Source organism: Hoplias malabaricus, chromosome 3 (genome assembly GCF_029633855.1).
Source record: "Hoplias malabaricus isolate fHopMal1 chromosome 3, fHopMal1.hap1, whole genome shotgun sequence".
NCBI classification, from domain to species: Eukaryota; Metazoa; Chordata; class Actinopteri; order Characiformes; family Erythrinidae; genus Hoplias; species Hoplias malabaricus.
The window spans coordinates 65,372,439-65,390,286 of NC_089802.1; the positions used below are offsets into that span (position 1 = coordinate 65,372,439).

The 17,848-nt window shown below is 40.3% G+C and overlaps 1 protein-coding gene across 1 annotated transcript in view; it reads right to left on the bottom strand.

The window, feature by feature from the left end:
* trim25l (tripartite motif containing 25, like) overlaps positions 1-17,848 on the bottom strand; it is a 44,519-nt gene that overhangs the window by 23,178 nt on the left and 3,493 nt on the right. The window contains exons 3-9 of the mRNA XM_066665228.1: positions 12,059-12,292; positions 7,917-8,073; positions 7,343-7,405; positions 7,204-7,245; positions 7,047-7,085; positions 6,709-6,753; positions 160-219 (exon numbers count right to left, since the gene is read on the bottom strand). Of these exons, the coding sequence (XP_066521325.1) occupies positions 160-219; positions 6,709-6,753; positions 7,047-7,085; positions 7,204-7,245; positions 7,343-7,405; positions 7,917-8,073; positions 12,059-12,292 (640 nt within the window). The remainder of the gene's footprint in view (positions 1-159; positions 220-6,708; positions 6,754-7,046; positions 7,086-7,203; positions 7,246-7,342; positions 7,406-7,916; positions 8,074-12,058; positions 12,293-17,848) is intronic.

The window sequence follows — 17,848 nt, forward strand, 5'->3', positions numbered from 1 at the left end:
TAATGAAGCTTAGGGATGCTTTATATTTAAGAGCACTGCATTACACAAATCTGCCTCTCTCTGTGAGCTTACACTCCAGCTGTCTGCTGAGAGTACACACACAGATTTTGTATCATTCATTCGTCTGTGTGTGTGTGTGTGTGTGTGTGTCTGTCTCACCTTGCTCAAGCTCTCTTGCTTGAATAACTCTTGGTTTTGGAGAATTTGTCCCTCTGACAACTAATAATGAAAACATTAAATACATTCTCAATGCAAAAACACAGACACTATATTTCTATCATTTTTAAACTCACTTTATTATACAGCAGGTAGAAATAAATGATGATAATAATTGCTGATTTTTTATCTTGTATCATAAATATGAATTTTTTAATGTTAAACCCAAGCATATTTGCATTTCATTAACCAGAAAATATATATTACTACTGTCCAATGAAAAATATGTATCTCCATTTTTGCTGATTTTGTAAGGGTTCAGACAGGGGTCCAGTTACCCACTGGAAATCAGCAGCACCTGTTTCTCTCCTATTTAAGGAAAGCCAACATGCAACTCAGTGCTCAATCTTGGGTTTCTCTTTTCAAGGGTGCTATACAACCCTGGCTGGTAATTTTTGGTACAGTCCCTAGAGTGGTCTCCTGGGTCTCTTCCCTGTGAACTCTCTATGAGCCTTTTGTTTATCTCTTATATTTAAAAAAAAACCCTTTCTCACAATTCTAAGCTTATTGCTTTTCTTCTTTTCTTAGATCTTTTGGTTTGGCATCTTTGCCTGTTTAGTTGTCTTTTCCTTCTTTACTTTGGGAAGTCTTTTTTAGTTGAATTTCATTTTCTGGTTATTCTGCACTTGAGTCCATTAACAAACTACCCCACTAGTAGCTCACTCAGGGTTCCTTGGCCTCAACCCATCCCTGGGTAAGCTATCACCTTACAGTAGGACTCAGCAGAATCCACAGACATGGACCAACTTAGAACTGCCATAGTGTCTCAGGGAGCTACCATTGGCAGGCATGAACAGGTCCTTCAACAGGTACTAACACAGTTGCAGGGTCTCTCTGCTATCCCTGGTCCTCCTCTAGTTGCTCCAGTCCCAGCTCCTACACCCATCCCACAGCCCAAACCCCACCTACCACCCCTGAAAGTTTTGATGGGAAACCTGGCCGTTGTCGAGGCTTTCTGCTGCAGTGCTCTCTAGCCTTTGAGCAACAGCACTCTCGCTTCCCCTCTGAGAGGGCCAAGGTGGCATACATTATCTCGTTACTCACAGGTCGAACCCTTGCTTGGGCCACACCTGTTTGGGAGAACCAGCCTGATGTATGTGCCACAGCAGCCTTGTTTACTGCTGCAATGCGCCAGGCTTTTGATCATCCGGTCTGTGAAGGCGAGTCAGGTTCTGGTCTTTTGCGCATTCGGCAGGGAAGAAGATCTGTGGCTGACTATGCAATTAAATTCCGCACACTGGCGACGGAGAGTGGCTGGAATCCCCCTTCCAGCAGGGATTAATCGAGGAACTCAAAGATGAGTTAGCCTTGCGAGACACCTCTTCCTCTCTCGAGGATTTAATTAAAGTGGCCCTTCAATTGGACAACCGTTTGCGAGAGTGTCGTAGGACTAGTGAAATTGTGAGCTCCTCGCAGCGTTTTTTTTTCACGCCACCTCTCCATGCCCTGAGTCACCTGATGAGGCTGAAGTGCCCATGCAGTTAGAGCACACTCGCCTGCCTCGCCAGGAACGAGAAGCTAGCATGCGAGAGGGTAGATGCCTATACTGTGGGCAACCCAGACATTTGCGATCAACTTGCCCCGAGTTGTCGGGCAAAGGCAAAGAAACACCCCAGAGATATGAGGAGATTGGTTAAAGTCTGCCACAGGTCTCCTAGCCTGTGACGGACTTTAACCAATTTCCTCATGTCTCTGGGGTGTTTCTCAATGCCAGCATCTCTTGGGAACATACTCAGGAGAGGCACCTCAGTGCATTTGTAGATTCAGGAGCTGCTGGAAATTTTATTGATTCCACCATAGCAAGAACCTTAAAGCTCCCAATTGTATCTCTTGAACATCCGTTGCTGATAACTGCTATTGATGGTCGGTCCCTTGAACCAGGAGTGGTGTCTCACCAGACCCAACCCCTTACACAACAAATTGGAAAACAATTTGGAAAACAACAGGTCACCTTTTTTCTCATCAGTGCCCCCCTATTGCAGCTGGTTCTTGGCTTCCCCTGGCTGCAGTGCCATAACCCCTGTATTGACTGGGTTATGCAATCAGTAATCACCTGGGGGCCCCAATGCCAAGGGTTGTGTTTAGAAGTCTACCACACCAAACCTAAAGTCAGCACATCACTAATTTGTCTCGAGTTCCCCATGAGTACTATGATCTGAAGGAGGTTTCCAGTAAACAGAAAGCCCCGATCCTGCCTGCCCACCAGTCATATGATTGTGCCATCAACCTTCTCCCTGGTACTGATCCTCCTCAGGGCAGACTATTTTCCCTTTCAGGTCCCGAGCGGAAAGCCATTATATACAAGAAGCTTTGGCTTTGTTTTTTTTTTCACCCTTCAACCTCACCAGCAGGGGCTGCGTTCTTCTTTGTAGGGAAAAAAAGATAGAGATCTTTGTCCCTGCATAGATTACCTGGGTCTAAACAAGATCACGGTGAAGGATCGCTATCCTTTGCCCCTCATGACCTCAGCCTTTGAGGCACTACAGCAGGCTTCAATTTTTACTAAACTGGATCTGTGCAGTGCCTATAACCTTATTCGTGTGAGAGAAGGTGATGAGTGGAAGATGGCCTTCATCACTCCATCGGGCCACTACAAGTACCTTGTTATGCCCTTTCGTTTAATGAATGCACCAGACGTCTTCCAATGTTACATCAAAGAGATCTTGAGGGAGACTCTAGACCACTTTGCATTTGTTTATCTCAATGATATTCTCATTTACAGTCACTCTCTCGAAGAACACACAATTCATGTGAGAAGGGTTGTCCAGCTACTTCTGGAGAACAATCTTTACTTAACAAAGCTGAAGAAATCCCTATTTCATGTGCCATCTGTTTCCTTCCTGGGATTTGTAGTATCTAAGGGGAGGCTGAGCATAGATCCAGCTTAAACTAATGCAGTCATGGACTGGCCACAACCAACATCTCTTTGATTGCTTCAACACTTTCTAGGATTTGCCCAGTTTTTCTGACGTTTTATCCGGAATTTTAGCACTGTTGCAGCCCCACTAACTTCACTGACAAAGAAATCCACTGGACTGTTTCAATGGTCAGATGAAGCCCAGAAAGGCTTTGAAGAGCTCAAACATCGCTTGGCAACAGCTCCGGTCTTACAACTTCCTGATCCAGGCCTTCCCTTTCTGGTGGAAGTAGATGCTTCAGACATAGGCATAGGGGCAGCATTGTCTCAGCGTTCAGCTTCTGACAAGAAGTTACACCCCTGTGCCTTCTATTCTCATCGTCACACTCCTGCAGAGCAAAATTATGATGTTGGTGACAGGGAACTTCTAGCAGTGAAATTGGCCTTGGAAGAATGGCGGCACTGGCTAGAGGGGGCTAAACATCAGTTCCTGGTCTGAATGGACCACGAAAACCTGAATTATGTCAAAAAGGCCAAGCGCCTAAAGCCCTATAAGTCCAGATGGGCACTTTTTTTTTTGCCCTGTTTGATTTCATTCTCTCATACCGACCAGGCTCTAAGAATGCTAAGCCTGATGCCCTCTCTCAGCAGTGGGATCCTCCATCCTCTGAAGACCCACTAAAGCCGTTAATTCCTGAGACCCGAATTGTGGGTTTGGAGACGGCGATCCAAACTGCCCTCCAAAGCGAACCTGACCCAGGTGGGGGCCCGCCAGGGAGGCTCTAAGTCCCCACTTCAGTAAGGGCCCAGGTCCTACAGTGGGGACATGCATCACGCTTTGCAACACACCCAGGCATCAATTGCACCCGGGAGTTTGTCCAAAGACGCTTTTGGTGGCCTAAGATGGACCAAGATATTTAGGCCTATGTAGCTGCCTGCCAGATCTGTGCAAAAAACATGGAGCCTAGAACATGACCGGCAGGCCTACTTCACCCCTTGCCCATCCCTTCACGCCCATGGTCTCACCTCTCCTTAGACTTTGTCACAGGATTACCAGTATCCCAAGGCAACACTGTGATCTTAGTTATAGTTTTTCTAAAGCCTGAAAATTCATTGCCCTGCCCAAACTTCCATCAGCCAAGGAGACCGCCAAACTGCTCCTTCAGCATGTGGTTAGGGTTCATGGGTTTCCTACTGATTTGATCTCTGATCATGGCCCCCAGTTTACCAGTCGGTTTTGGAAGGCTTTTTTGCCAGCTACTGGGCACCTCTGTGAGCCTGTCATCAGGCTTTCATCCACAGTCCAATGGCCAGACTGAGAGGGGCAACCAGGATCTGGAAAGAACTATAAGGTGTCTGGTCTCGGAAAATCCTTCTTCTTGGACTGATCACCTGCTTTGGGCCGATAATACTTTGTTGCACTCATCCCTAGGCATGTCTCCATTTGGGTGCCAATTTGAGTATGTTCCCCCAATGTTTCCAGAACAGGAGGCTGAAGTAGGGGTTCCAGCAGCTGAACACTTCATTCGCCGATGCCACAGGGTATGGCAAAAAGCTCGAAAGGCTCTTCAGGAGGCTTCTGTGGACCAGAAGTGAGCTGCTGACCAGAGGAGAAAACTTGGGCCTCCCTTTGGCCAGGACAGCAGGTCTGGCTTTCCACTAGGGATCTGCCCCTCCGTGTGTAATCCTGGAAACTGGCCCCACATTATGTGGGTCCATTCAAGGTCATTCGGAGAGTGAACCCTGTTTCCTACCGCTTATGTCTCCCAAGGTCCATGCGCATAAATCCTATGTTTCACATGTCACGTCTTAAGCCCGTACTCTGCAGTACCCTTACCCCAGTTCCAGATTCCCCAGCGCCACAGCTGGTGTATGGGAAACCAGTATACACAGTCAATCGTCTGTGTATGCATCGTGGACTGGGAGGGGTACGAGTGCTCTTGGGTCCCTGTCCGCAATCTTTGAACACCTCCCAGCTGGTACTAACAAAGAAGTCTTGAAGAATGTAACCTGCTTCTTCAGTCCATACTTTAACTAATCCTACTTGCTGGTTGAGCTTGCCTGTGAACAGGCCAGTATGATGAGTAGAGGAAGATAGACACGTGATCTGGTTGTCTGAAGTGGGGGCAGGGCACATACGCTGCAGTAGATATTGTCCAAAGTTTTCTTCCCCCTTGTTGGAAATTTCACAAATGGATGAAATTTGGGTAGAAGAGTCCTGATTGAAATCATCTGCCACAATGAAAAGCAGTTTCCAGGTGCTTTGTTTCCTGTGCAGTGATTGCATTATAGAGACATCCCAGTGCAGTTGGAGAGTTGTGGAGGGATATAGGTGGCCAGGATGAAAACAGAGGAGTTAAATGAAATGGTCTGCACTTCAGCAACATCTCAACATCAGACGAACAGTGTTTGTATACAGTCTGAACATCCGTACCCCATGCGTTTTTAACGTACACACAACAGTGAGGTCTGCTTGGTAGACTGAATGTGTTTGTAGCTGCACTACCGTGTCTGGAATGTTGTCCGATAACCAAACCTCTGTAAATATAAGGGCACAACAGTCCCTTATTTCATGTTGTGATGTTATCCTGGTACAGATTTCATCCAGGTTGTTCTCAAGAGAGCGGATGTTTGTTTGCAAACAGCAAGCTAGGCAGTGGTGGTCTGCTGGCCCTAGCCTTTAGCTTAGCATGTAGCCCTCCGCCTTGGGTGCTCTCTCTTCGGCTTGCTCTTGTCTCTCAACCACAGTGGTGCTGGCTCTCGCAGGTGCGAGTTCGAGCGTGGAAAGCAGTCCAGATAGAAGAGGCTTAAAGTAAGTTCATGATGAACTTTACTGATCCCCAGCATTGCTTGTCTGCTGTATGTTATAATAGCACTTGCTTTTACATACAGAAATACCATTGACACTAAAATAAAGGTCAAAAAGTGACAGTCACAGAAGTAGTGTGCCATCTTGCAAGAAAAAGAAAAAAAAAAACAAAAAAAAAACCCACCACACATGAATAAAAGATTATGATTAGTTATCGGGGCGGCACGGTGGCGCAGCAGGTAGTGTCGCAGTCATACGGCTCCAGGGAACTGGAGGTTGTGTGTTTGATTCCCACTTCGGGTGACTCTTTGTGAGGAGCTTGGTGTGTTCTCCCTGTGTTTCCTCCGGGTGCTCCGGTTTCCTCAGACAGTCCACAAAAAAAAACACGTTGGTAGGTGGATTGGCAACTCAAAAGTGAGTGTGTGTTTAGCCCTGTGAAGGACTGGCACTCCCTCCAGGGTGTATTCCTGCCTTGTGCCCAATGATTTCACGTAGGCTCTGGACCTAACTTGACACTGAACTGGATAAGCGGTTACAGATAATGGAAGGATGGATGGATTAGTTATCACAACAACTTTGTCCAGTAAATCTCAGTAATGTGTCAAGCTCTGCTGCACACTGCGAGGGACTCTAGGCAAAGTAAGTCCCAATTATACCTTCTTCGACCCTTTAATCTGTTGATGTGCTACAGCCTATAACTGTGAGGCTGTACTTCACCATCCCAGTTTGGTAGCATTCTTTAATAAGTCCTAATTAATTTAACTAGAATTGACAGTGACAAGGAATTTGTGTGAAAACTGGAAAAAACTAAAATTCTGTATCTCACCTTGTGGCTCATTCCGTCGCCTATCTTGTGTCCATCCTACTTGACCTGGACAGTGGGATGCATTTTTTTGAAATTTTATTATGGAGTACAGCTAAAGGAATCCATCAGGTTCCAATCATATTTACATAACTGTGCATGCAAAATGATGCAGCATAGGTTTAAATAATTTTTAGTTTCATTAACTCCTCCTACTTCTGGCAAACCTAAAGCAAACTGTAGACATCAAATATATCTTGGCTTTCATTTTTTGAGGCAATAAAAACTGTGTATTTTAGATTTGTCATTACTGTTCCTAGGCAAATAGCAAAAAGGGTAAATTAGCCCCTGAAAAATTTTACCTGGGCTTCGAACACTCACAGAGGGCAGCTGTGGGGGATCTGCATCACACACACATACAACCATAAATATGTCACAAAAATAAGACATATGAGAACACCTGGTAATATAGACATTTTTTTTTCAGTAGCAGTGAGATTAGAATTTGGAATTTGGCACCTTGTGTACGGCTAGATGTTTTGCCTCCCAAACCTGAAAACACTAAAACACACACACACACAATCAATGATCATTCAAAATCTCATTATATCCTCAGCTTAGATACTTGTACATTTCTACTGCAGTACGGAGCACTTACGTTTCAAAAGGCCCCTTTGACCATTCTGCCGGTCAGTTACTGAAAATGCTGTTACGTTGTAAACTGCAGAAATAAAAGGAGCATGTCACTGAGAGTTTGTGGATTCAGGCATGGTTGGTTTAGACATGGATTAAATACATGGATTAAGACATGGTCTGGAAACATCAAGCAATTTATTAGACATGTTGCATTTTTGTAACAAAATAGGCTCTAAAATACTGCATTACTTACAGAATGACTTTAGAATCAATATCTTCTTCAGAAATAAAGGTATTGATAAGTTAATTTATTCTAATACTAAGGTATCAAAAATATATACTGCTATATAGAGTTAACAACCACAATTAAACAATTCAATTAACACTTAAAACATGTAAGATTAACTGAAATATAAATTTATGATTGCTAAGCTACCAGTGTTTCTTTCAGAAGTTTATATTTTAGTTTATAATAAGTAAAATTTTATAATTGCATTACTTTAGTAATATATTGTTTTGTAGTGCAATAAAAAGCACAGTCCAATTTAAATTTTATTTTTAGTTTCTAGCATTTATAGTTGTCAGGTGCTTCTGACCTATCTTATTGATCCTTTCGAGATCCTGGTTACACATGTTCTCCACCTTCTCTCTGAGCTCCAGAATGATGCTGCGTGCAGAATCAAATGAAGTGTCCGGGTTAACAATCACACTGCCCAGATTGCTGACCTCCGGAGAATTCAGACACTGATACATCTGAAACAAACATATAGGGAAATAAGTCAGGAAGGAATGAAACCATGGAGGAATCACTTCACATATATTTTTAAAAGTTGTCCAAGAAGCAAAACCTTTTAAAATTTAAAAGTGCTATTGATTACAGTAAAGAGATTATTTAGTATATATTTTGACTTTTTCTTTTTTATTTTGACTTCTTAGACTGAACAAAAGATTGGATTAAAGTTCTCAGTCGCTATGACAAATTTCTTTCACAGCCTGTCAGTACCTGTCATGCTGTTGACAGTTGATGAGGTGCTGTGTATGAATGCGTATCTGTATAACAGAATAATAGAATGTGTGGATACTTAATTATAAATAGGACAATTTTGGAAAAGTTCATGAAAGTTTTTGTTGTGGAACACAATCCATGGAAAAGATTTTTGGGTGGCTGTGATGAAATGACAAGTGCTCGGTTCTTCTAGTAAGAAATCACAACTGGAGTCATATCCACTATAACTAGTAATTATAATCATGCACAGGATAAGGTGTAAAATATCCTATGACAATCCATTAGAGCTACAAACAGGGCCCACCACACACTCTTCCTACCTGCAGCCACAAAATTTATGTTGTTTGAATCCTACACCTCAACATTAAGTTTGCTGTGGCTGTTTGTGATTCGATGTGGAACCAGCTACATCTAGCAACATTTAATAGTATCCTACACCTACTCTCTAGAGTTGCTGTGGTTGTTTATGATCCAATCAGCAACCAGCTGTCCTTAACAACTACAGTTACTCATTGAGCCCAGCACATGAGCACCCAAACCACCCACTGCATCACTAGTTCTTCACAGGGGTCATCAGATAGACACCACCTCTCATCAGTGTTTCGCTGAATTAAGCCCACGACACCTCCAGAAGGCTCAATAATTACCCACCACAGACCCACCCCCCTCCAAGTCAGCTTTAGAGTCCTACCTTACCCTTTACCATCAACAACTCCCCTGGTGACTAAGGTTGTGCCTAGCCCCACTGGCACCATTAATGCATGGCCAGCACCACCAATTCCATGTGACATTTTTGTGCTACATCACCACCAACCACAGCAGCACCTCTACAATGTATTACCCCAAATAATATGTGCTCTCCTTATCCACAACCACTGACTTGACCTTTCAGCTCTTTATGATAACTCCTTCACCGCTGCCCTTAGTTTCTGGCTCCTGATGCCGAACTGCACAAGCAGGGATGTGGCTGACTTGGCTACAAATCCCCTAACACCTATCTCCACCAGTCTTACTTGTACCTACCATCTGCGTTCCCTCATCTCAACTGCCAAATGCGTGTACTTCTTCCTTTTGAATTCTTTATCTGCTGCATCATCAAATGGAACTTTCAGAGTAGAGCACCATGTCTGGCCTCAGTATAGATAACAGATACACTCAGGGACCTGCATATTTTTTAATATCTACCAATATTTGTAGCCTGCGCACTTTCTCAAAAACACCCCCCCCACACACACACAAACCTAAACATTTTATTACTACAGCCACTCATCAATGCATTAACTTCTAGGCGTCTGCTGTCCAACAAACATGCTAAAATCCTTAGCACCTGATTATGTCTCCATGTATACCGAGCCTGTGACATACTAAACTTACAAGCTGATAGAATATGCTTCAGCGTGCCAACCCCTCTACATAATCCACAAATAGGCTCTTCACCTACCAACTGTCCAAAACAGCCTTGTTGTAGAAACAACACTGAAATGGGTATCATCTTTAGCAAAGCTTCAACTCATGGCTTTACTGCCAAAAAAAAAAAAAAAACTTTATTGTTGTTAAAAAAGTTATGGAGTGCTGCAGTGTTTGAGGCATTTGTTTTCTTGTATTGTTTAGATAAAGTTTATGTCAGTGATTGATGGCTGCTTGGGAGAACAGCAGAAACGTATGTGTGACATGGTGCAGAAATAAATGGTTGCTAAAAAAATGGTAATTAACAATAGGTCAATGACATGATTTTGGTTTAAAGTCTTTCAGAAGTAAAAACAGTGAGAGGTTCACCACTCTGTGAAAGATTCTGTGGGCAAACAGTGAAATAATACAATAATAATATTTCTCAACTTAGTATAGTTGTCAGGAAATGCTGAGTCGGACTGACCGAGGTGGACGCACACGCTAATAACACAGACTTTTATTTATAACAAACTCGAGGGCAAACACGAAGCGAGGAAAGAACATGACTAGGAACGAGAACCTGAAACAACATGACTAGAGCTAGGAATTCTAACAAAACGACATTACTAGGAGTAGGAAACACAACGAGAACAAGCATGACTAAGTATTATAACAAATTGAGGAACTGAAAACAAAACAAGAACAAATGACCGATACAAGCAAGTGACACCAGGGAACTTAAATACACGAACAGACGAGACACACCTGAAACAGATAATGAAGATGACGGACAAGGAGGCGGAACAAAGGCGGAGACAAGGACAATACCAAACAGAGCCATGTTCTGAGAGAGCACATGGCGGGGAAAACAGACCAGACAGGATGAGGGCGTGACAATAGTAAAGAACTTGGGCCTTTTACAATGTATAACTTATTATATCATTACAAGTTTCAGAGATTCCAGAGACATCTCTATATGCAAGGGATAAAGCCCTAAATCAGTTCTAGTTGTTCTTTGTTGCCTTTGAGCCCTCAGATGGCACTGAATAAAAACAGAAATGTTTCTGCAGTGGAAATCACTGCATGGACTCAAAGTCTTCCCAGAAACATTGTTTGTGAACACAGTTCATTGCTATCTCCACAAATGGAAGTTAAAGCTCACAAATGCAAAGAAAAAACAACAAGATACTAAAAACAGGATACAGACTCATTTAAGATGGACTGAGGCTAAGTGAAGACCTGTCTTGTGGTCTGACAAATAAAAATTTTTAATTCTTTTAGTAAATAATGGATATTATTACACCATTAATGCTGATCAATTTACATAGAGGTTTTAGAGCAATATGTTGCCAACCAGGAAACATCTTTTTCAGAGAAAGCCTTGTTTATTTCAGAAAGACAAGGCCAATTCACATTCTGAATTAATTATAACAACATGGCTCCTTATTAAAAGTGTCCGGAAGCTAAACTAGTCCAAACCTGTCACCCACTAAAAGCACATGGTGCATTATAGAAAAAAACCCTACAACATGGACCCCAGCTGAAATCCTATAACAAGCAAGAATCTGAAAACATTTCGCTTTCAAAACTACAGTGATTAGCCTCCCAGAATGGTGTTAAAAGAAGTAGTGAAGAACGCAGTGTTAAACCTGTCCCTAACCCAAAGTTTTTGCAGCATGTTGCTGGCTTCAAATGGGCAATTCTTTTTCAAAAAACAATAAACTTTCTCAATTGCAACATTTACAATTTATTTTTATTATTTTAAATTAAATATAGGGTTTAAACTATTTGCATGTTATTGCATTTTGTTTTTATTTACAGTTTGCCCACTATCCCAACTTTTTGTAAATAGGATTGTACATTAATGAACCATATTACTCCCAATATAGTAGTTCACCAAACCTTTTAAAATATACTTAGTGCAAAATCTCTGTGAAATCATAGCCACTAGATGTTGCTGTATTGGCTGTTTCATAACACGAAAAAGAATCAGTGTTATTATTAGTTTTATAACATTTTCCACAAGTTAACATAGTTCCGTGGGGACTTATAAAAAGTCTGTGGCATGCTTTGTCTAACATACCATATGTCCAACATACCATATTTATATAGTGTGAGTCTCATTCTCACACTATATAAATAGTCCTGTTCAAAATAACCAAACAGTGAAAAAACAAAACAAAGAAGAAAATCAAACAAAAAACTTCAGGCTCCAAACATGTGTGAGCTGACTGATTATGTTTGGGTTAAAATTAAATTTTGATTTCATTGCTTGATGTGTTTCAATGTTTGGGGATGCTCAAGAAAGTTTTGATCTAAAACCTTTTTTTCTCTCTTTTTTACCTTGAGGAAATGGATGTTATCCTGACACTTCACTATATCATTCAACACTGTGTCTTTTTCCTTCAGTTGCTTTATTTCAGATTCCAGTTTGTCCACAATCTCCTGGGCCTCGTTCAGCTTCGCCTGACCTGTAGAGGTCATCATGTCCTCTATTAGCTCCAGCATCCTCTGAACTGACTGCTGCAGCTCGCAGAGCACTCTCTCTGCCTCCTCTTTAACTGTGTCAGATGAATGCTACACACACACACACACACACACACACACACACACACACACGTATAAACACACAGAGGGCCACAAGTACATACATACATACACAATGATGCATATCAGTAAATTGGAATATCAACAGAAAGTTAATTTATTTTTAGTAATTCAGTTCAAAAAGTGATACTCATGTAGATGCATTACAAACAGAGTGATCTATAAATGAAACATTTATTTATTTTAATGTTGATGATTATGGCTTACAGCCAATGAAAACCTAAAAGTCATTATATCAAAAAATTAGAATAATCAACACAAAACACCTGCAAAGCTTTCCTAAGCCTTTAAAAAGGTCCCTTAGTCTGGTTCAATAGGCTACACAGTCATGGAGAAGACTGCTGACTTGACAGATTTCCAGAAGGGACATCCTCCTGTAGTATCCAAGCATATTAATGGAAAGTTGAGTAGAAGGAAAATGTGTGAAAGAAAAAGGTGCAGAAGCAACAGGGATAACCGCAGCATTGAAAGGACTGTCAAGAAAAGTCAATTCAGAAATTTAGGCTCACAAGGAGTGGACTGCTGCTGGAGTCAGTGCTTCAAGAAATGCCAAATGGACATTAGGCCAACTAAAGTGTTGAGAGGGCAAGGGGGTATCCTTATCCCAAATGAGAAGAATGCTGTGTGTATAGAACAGTTTTGGCCTATAAGTCATCGTAATGTGGAGGGTAAGAATTCAAGATTTTCTTTGGTGTGGTAGCATGGAGACTGGCTGCATACTTGAAATTTAATAAATTAATCGATATGTCAGTACCAAAGGCAGGTGTTTCTGGCCAGATAAGATTACAAGGGTGGTCAAAGGTTATTTTGATGATTTTCAGTTTTGTTTTAGTACAGGAGAATTTGTTACTTCATGGCAGCAATTGGAAATGGGTATAATGAGTGGATGCACCATTTCACCACTAGTGCTTACAATAGCGATGGAGGTAGAAATTAGGGCATCAAAGTTGGTTGTAGGTACAGACAGGTTGCATGATGATTCTCATCACCACCCCAGTTAGGGCACACATGGATGACATGACGACCCTGATGACTACCGTGTCTTGCACACCCCGGCTGCTGGGGAAGTTAAATGAAAACCTTAGGTGGGCTAGGTTAACCCATGAAAGTCTAGAAGTTTATTGATAGTTAAAGGAAAATTTGTTGGTACACTAAAGCATATTCTCTCAACTTGTAATGTTAGTTTGTCAAAATACATGGAGAAATAATCTGGTGCTTAGAGTATTAGTATGTATATTGGACAGCAAATGCCAAGATTTTAATGCATTTCTGTGTGGCTATTGTAATAAAATGGTTAGGTTTGTGCCTGAGGGGGAAAATAATCAGGAGCATGTGCAGGCTTTAAATATTGGTAAATGGGGTAGAGCATGTAACTGGAAATTGCTGGCAGATGTAGGTAAAAAAATATATAGGTCCCAGAATGCATTGCATTAATTACACTGAGGCCAGACATGGTGTTGTACACTAAATCTAAATGGATTGTTTATATCATAGAGCTAACAACTCTTTTTCAGGATGCAGTACATGAAACTTTCGAAAGGAAGAAACTGAAGTATGCAGAGCTGGCGGCTGAGGTGAGAGAATGCAGGTGGCAGGCACATGTAAGATCAGTGGAAATAGGTGTTAGGGGGTTTGCAGCCAAGTCTGCTACAGCTGTGAGTTTTCAGAAGTAGCTGAAAGGTCTAGTCATGTGGATATGGTTGTGGATATGGAGAACACAGGGTAACTGGGAAAACATACTGTAAATGTGTTATAGGTAAGGTGGAGGACAGAACAGTTGAGTGGGGTGCTGTGTTGTTTTATGACCAGTGTGGATTCATGGTTGTTGATGGTTATTGATGATTAAGGGTATGGAAGGGCTGTAAGTCTACTTTGGAGGGGTGGGTCTGGGATGCAAGACATCATTGTTGAGCATTCTGGAGGTGTTGTGGATATTATTGAGCAAAACACTCATGAGGGAAAGTGCCTAAGTGATGACTCCTGGTTGCAGGTAGGAAGAGAGTGGGGTGGACCCTATTTGAAGCACTAATGGATTGGCATAGAATATTTTAGATCTTACCATGTGTATGATTATTATCATCTCAGGGTGTAACTCAAGACATATAACCTGTTCTGAAAAGCTGGCTCAGTACCTTGCAGCACAATACGTACCTTGCATTTTCACACTTCTTATATGTTTAGTTGGTGAAGCTTTTAGATCTTTATCATTTATTGCACTTACAAGAGAAAAATCTATCTTTCTTATTTATATTTTTTTCAATTTACATTCTGTCTTTGTCTATAGTATCGTTTAATGCCAGGGGACAGGGTAAAAGATAAGAGAACAAGGTAGTGTACAAAACGCTGCTTATTTTTTCAGTTAGGTAAAATTAATTAAATCCAACAGCTAAATATGATATATTTGTTATATTATATCAAATAATTTCTTAATTTTATCACAATCTATATGGCTCTATATGGCTCAAAGTATTGTGAAGAAATCACTTCTAGTTTCTTAGATATCATCAAATTTATCCAAATTAAATTAGATCAAAAAATACAATGTGAGCGTTCTATTTCTCTAGAGGACACAATAGATGCAATCGGGTGCCTGAAAAATATGGTTATTATAAACTACAGGGTTCTTTCTCAATGTAATAAGGAAATCTGCAAATATATCTGTTTTGCAAGGGAAAAATCTGCTATTAAAATAAGATCTCTCCCCTGAAGACAAAGAATCCGTACACATGTGGCCACAGAATCAAAATGTTCCCTGAAAACTACAGACTGATTTTTGTCTGAACTAGAAAGGATATGCAGTAATATGCATACTATGTAAGAGAACTTATGTTTTCCTTCTTAATAGAGATAGAGATCCTTCTTTCTCTATTTTCTGTTGAATAATGAATCGTTAACTATATGACACTTGGATCTTATGTGGTCATAACAGTTTCTGAATTATTCAGTATTCTGCAAATGAGTGTAAAACGTCACTGGTTGGATTTCATGTCTAAATGTTTCAGAGCCGAACACTCATTCTTTCAAAAGACATCTGTTTCTTAAAAAAAACTTAAATGCAGACTTTTATTCAAGAGTCTCATTCTATTCCAAATGATGTCAAAAGTCACAGTGAGGTGAGGACATTTGGATGTCCCATGGCACTATGCATCATTACACTAATCTTAAATATATCTAAACACTTAGACACTTTCTTCCCTAAACTCCTTTCTTAAAATTCTGTACAGATCTAAGTCTGTAAGACTTAAGGGATTGAATGTCCTTTTAAAATACAACTACAAAATCTCAAAATTGCCAGTTAATCTTTTACATTTTCACAAACAGTTTTTTGCCTTGTTGGTCACTGCTCTGTACACACAGCATCTCACCTCACAATTACTACATAAAATAATCAAGACATTTCAAAATCTCTTTACATGGAGAGGTGAGTTGATAATAATCTGCTTGTTTGCCAATTACTGAATGACAATGGATATCCTTTTACTTATGAGTAATTTCTTAAAGAATATGACTTTCTATTACTAAACAACGCTCTGTTGTTATGTATCATATCTCCTGACGACCAAGGGCACAACTTACTTAATGGATGCTCCCTGCCCTGCAGACAGAGAATTTGAGTTCTAATCAATCAGTCATAGCTGACCTGACAGGTGTCATAAATACTATATCAGCCTGTATTGTGGCCAAAGTGGTTTCCAATGATGAGAGACTACACACTGGTTTATGCCTTAGTCTAGATTTATGATGTGGTCAGATGAGCTGGGAGGTTGGCAAGCTCTACTTTGCAATTGCTAAAATACATTACTAGTACTTGGGACAGGCGGCAGGCAGCATTGTTCACAGTCAATCAGTCCATGTGTAACTGTGTGTAGTACACACACACAATCTAATTTACACAGCACTAAATTTTGTTCTGTGCTTTTTAGTTGCATAATGTACTATTATGGTATATAAGGAACACAGAATATAGGGTGAATTTTACATGGTATAGGAAATTAACATTCAAACAAATTAAAGGAGCAATAATTCTTTCTTAAGTCAAGGAGATTGGCTGTATTGCCAGCAGTAATTCATTGAGTTCCAGTTGGAATTTGACTCCATCAGGCCTGCACATTGTCAGCTTTTCTGTTCATGATATTTATGGACAAAATTTCTCAGTGTAGCCAAGTAAAGAAGTTGACTTGCGGATTAGTGCAGCCAGCATCTGCAGTAATGGATTCTGCATCAGTCCATTGTGTTAAAGAAAAAGCTGAGCCAAAAGGAGAAGCTCTCATTTTACAGGTCAATCTACATTCCAACCCTCACTTATGGACATGAGATTTGAGTAATCACTAAAAGAATGAGAATGTGGTTATAAGTGACTGAAACGACTTTCCTCTGCAGAGAGATAGGGTGAGGAGTTTGGACATCCAGAATCGATCACTGTCCATGAAACAATGACTGTTAAGAACTTTAGCAACCGTAATATTATTAGATTCATTAACATAATTAAATGTGCCAGGGAATCAACTGTCCAAACAAAATGAATCATGGATTACCAACAACAAAAGAAAAGGAAATCAGAAAAAGTATCAGTTATTCAAAGAATATTTAACAAATCCCTCTTAGTTAAAACAGAAAATGCAGTCTTTTGCAACAAACTACTGACTAAACTTAGAAATGCAAAAAAACAATATTACTTTAAAACATTTCAGGCAAACCATTATGATATTAAAAATACATGAAAATCTATCAGTGAATTCATTAATAAAAATAATCATTCTAGTCCACCCACCAAAAAGTTATTACCCATTCATTGGATATTGCTAATGCATTTAATAGATTTTTGTAAACTTTGGGCATTATCTAGCATCAAGCACACCCAACATACCATCAATGTACATATCTAACATCAATATATCCTGTGTCCACTGTACAAATGATCTTGTTGTGCTTATTGATGATAAACTCAGCTTGGAAAATCATAATGAAGTAACAACAAAAAAATAGCAAAAAATATTGGTGTTATCAGATGGATTAAAACTATATTGCCTCAGGATGTACTTCTCAATCTGTATTATACAATGTTTTGTCCATATTTGCATATTCTAACATTATCTGGGGTAGCACTTTCAAAAGTAATCTCACAGGCATACATATTCTTCAAAAGTAAACTTGTCAGAAAGATCTCTTCCTCCTCATAGTATGCTGGTTCTGTCCCTCTACTTTTTCAACTTAAAGATTCTAAATGTATATGAAATTAACCTTTTTCAAATATATCAGTTTATTTTCTTATTCAAGCAAAACCTCCTTCCTGACTATTTCCAAAACATATTTTAATAAACTTCTGAAATTTAAAAATACTTCATTAGAGCCTCCCACAACCTGCATCCTGCCTCTTACAGAATCACATTAAGCCAATTGTAGCAATCTGAACTCCTTTAAAAGACTAGCTAAAGTCTAGTTATATGTTTTTTAATCCACCATACTACTCTGCACCTACACTACATTTGTTTGGTATTACCACTACTCTATTTCCTGTACATATAT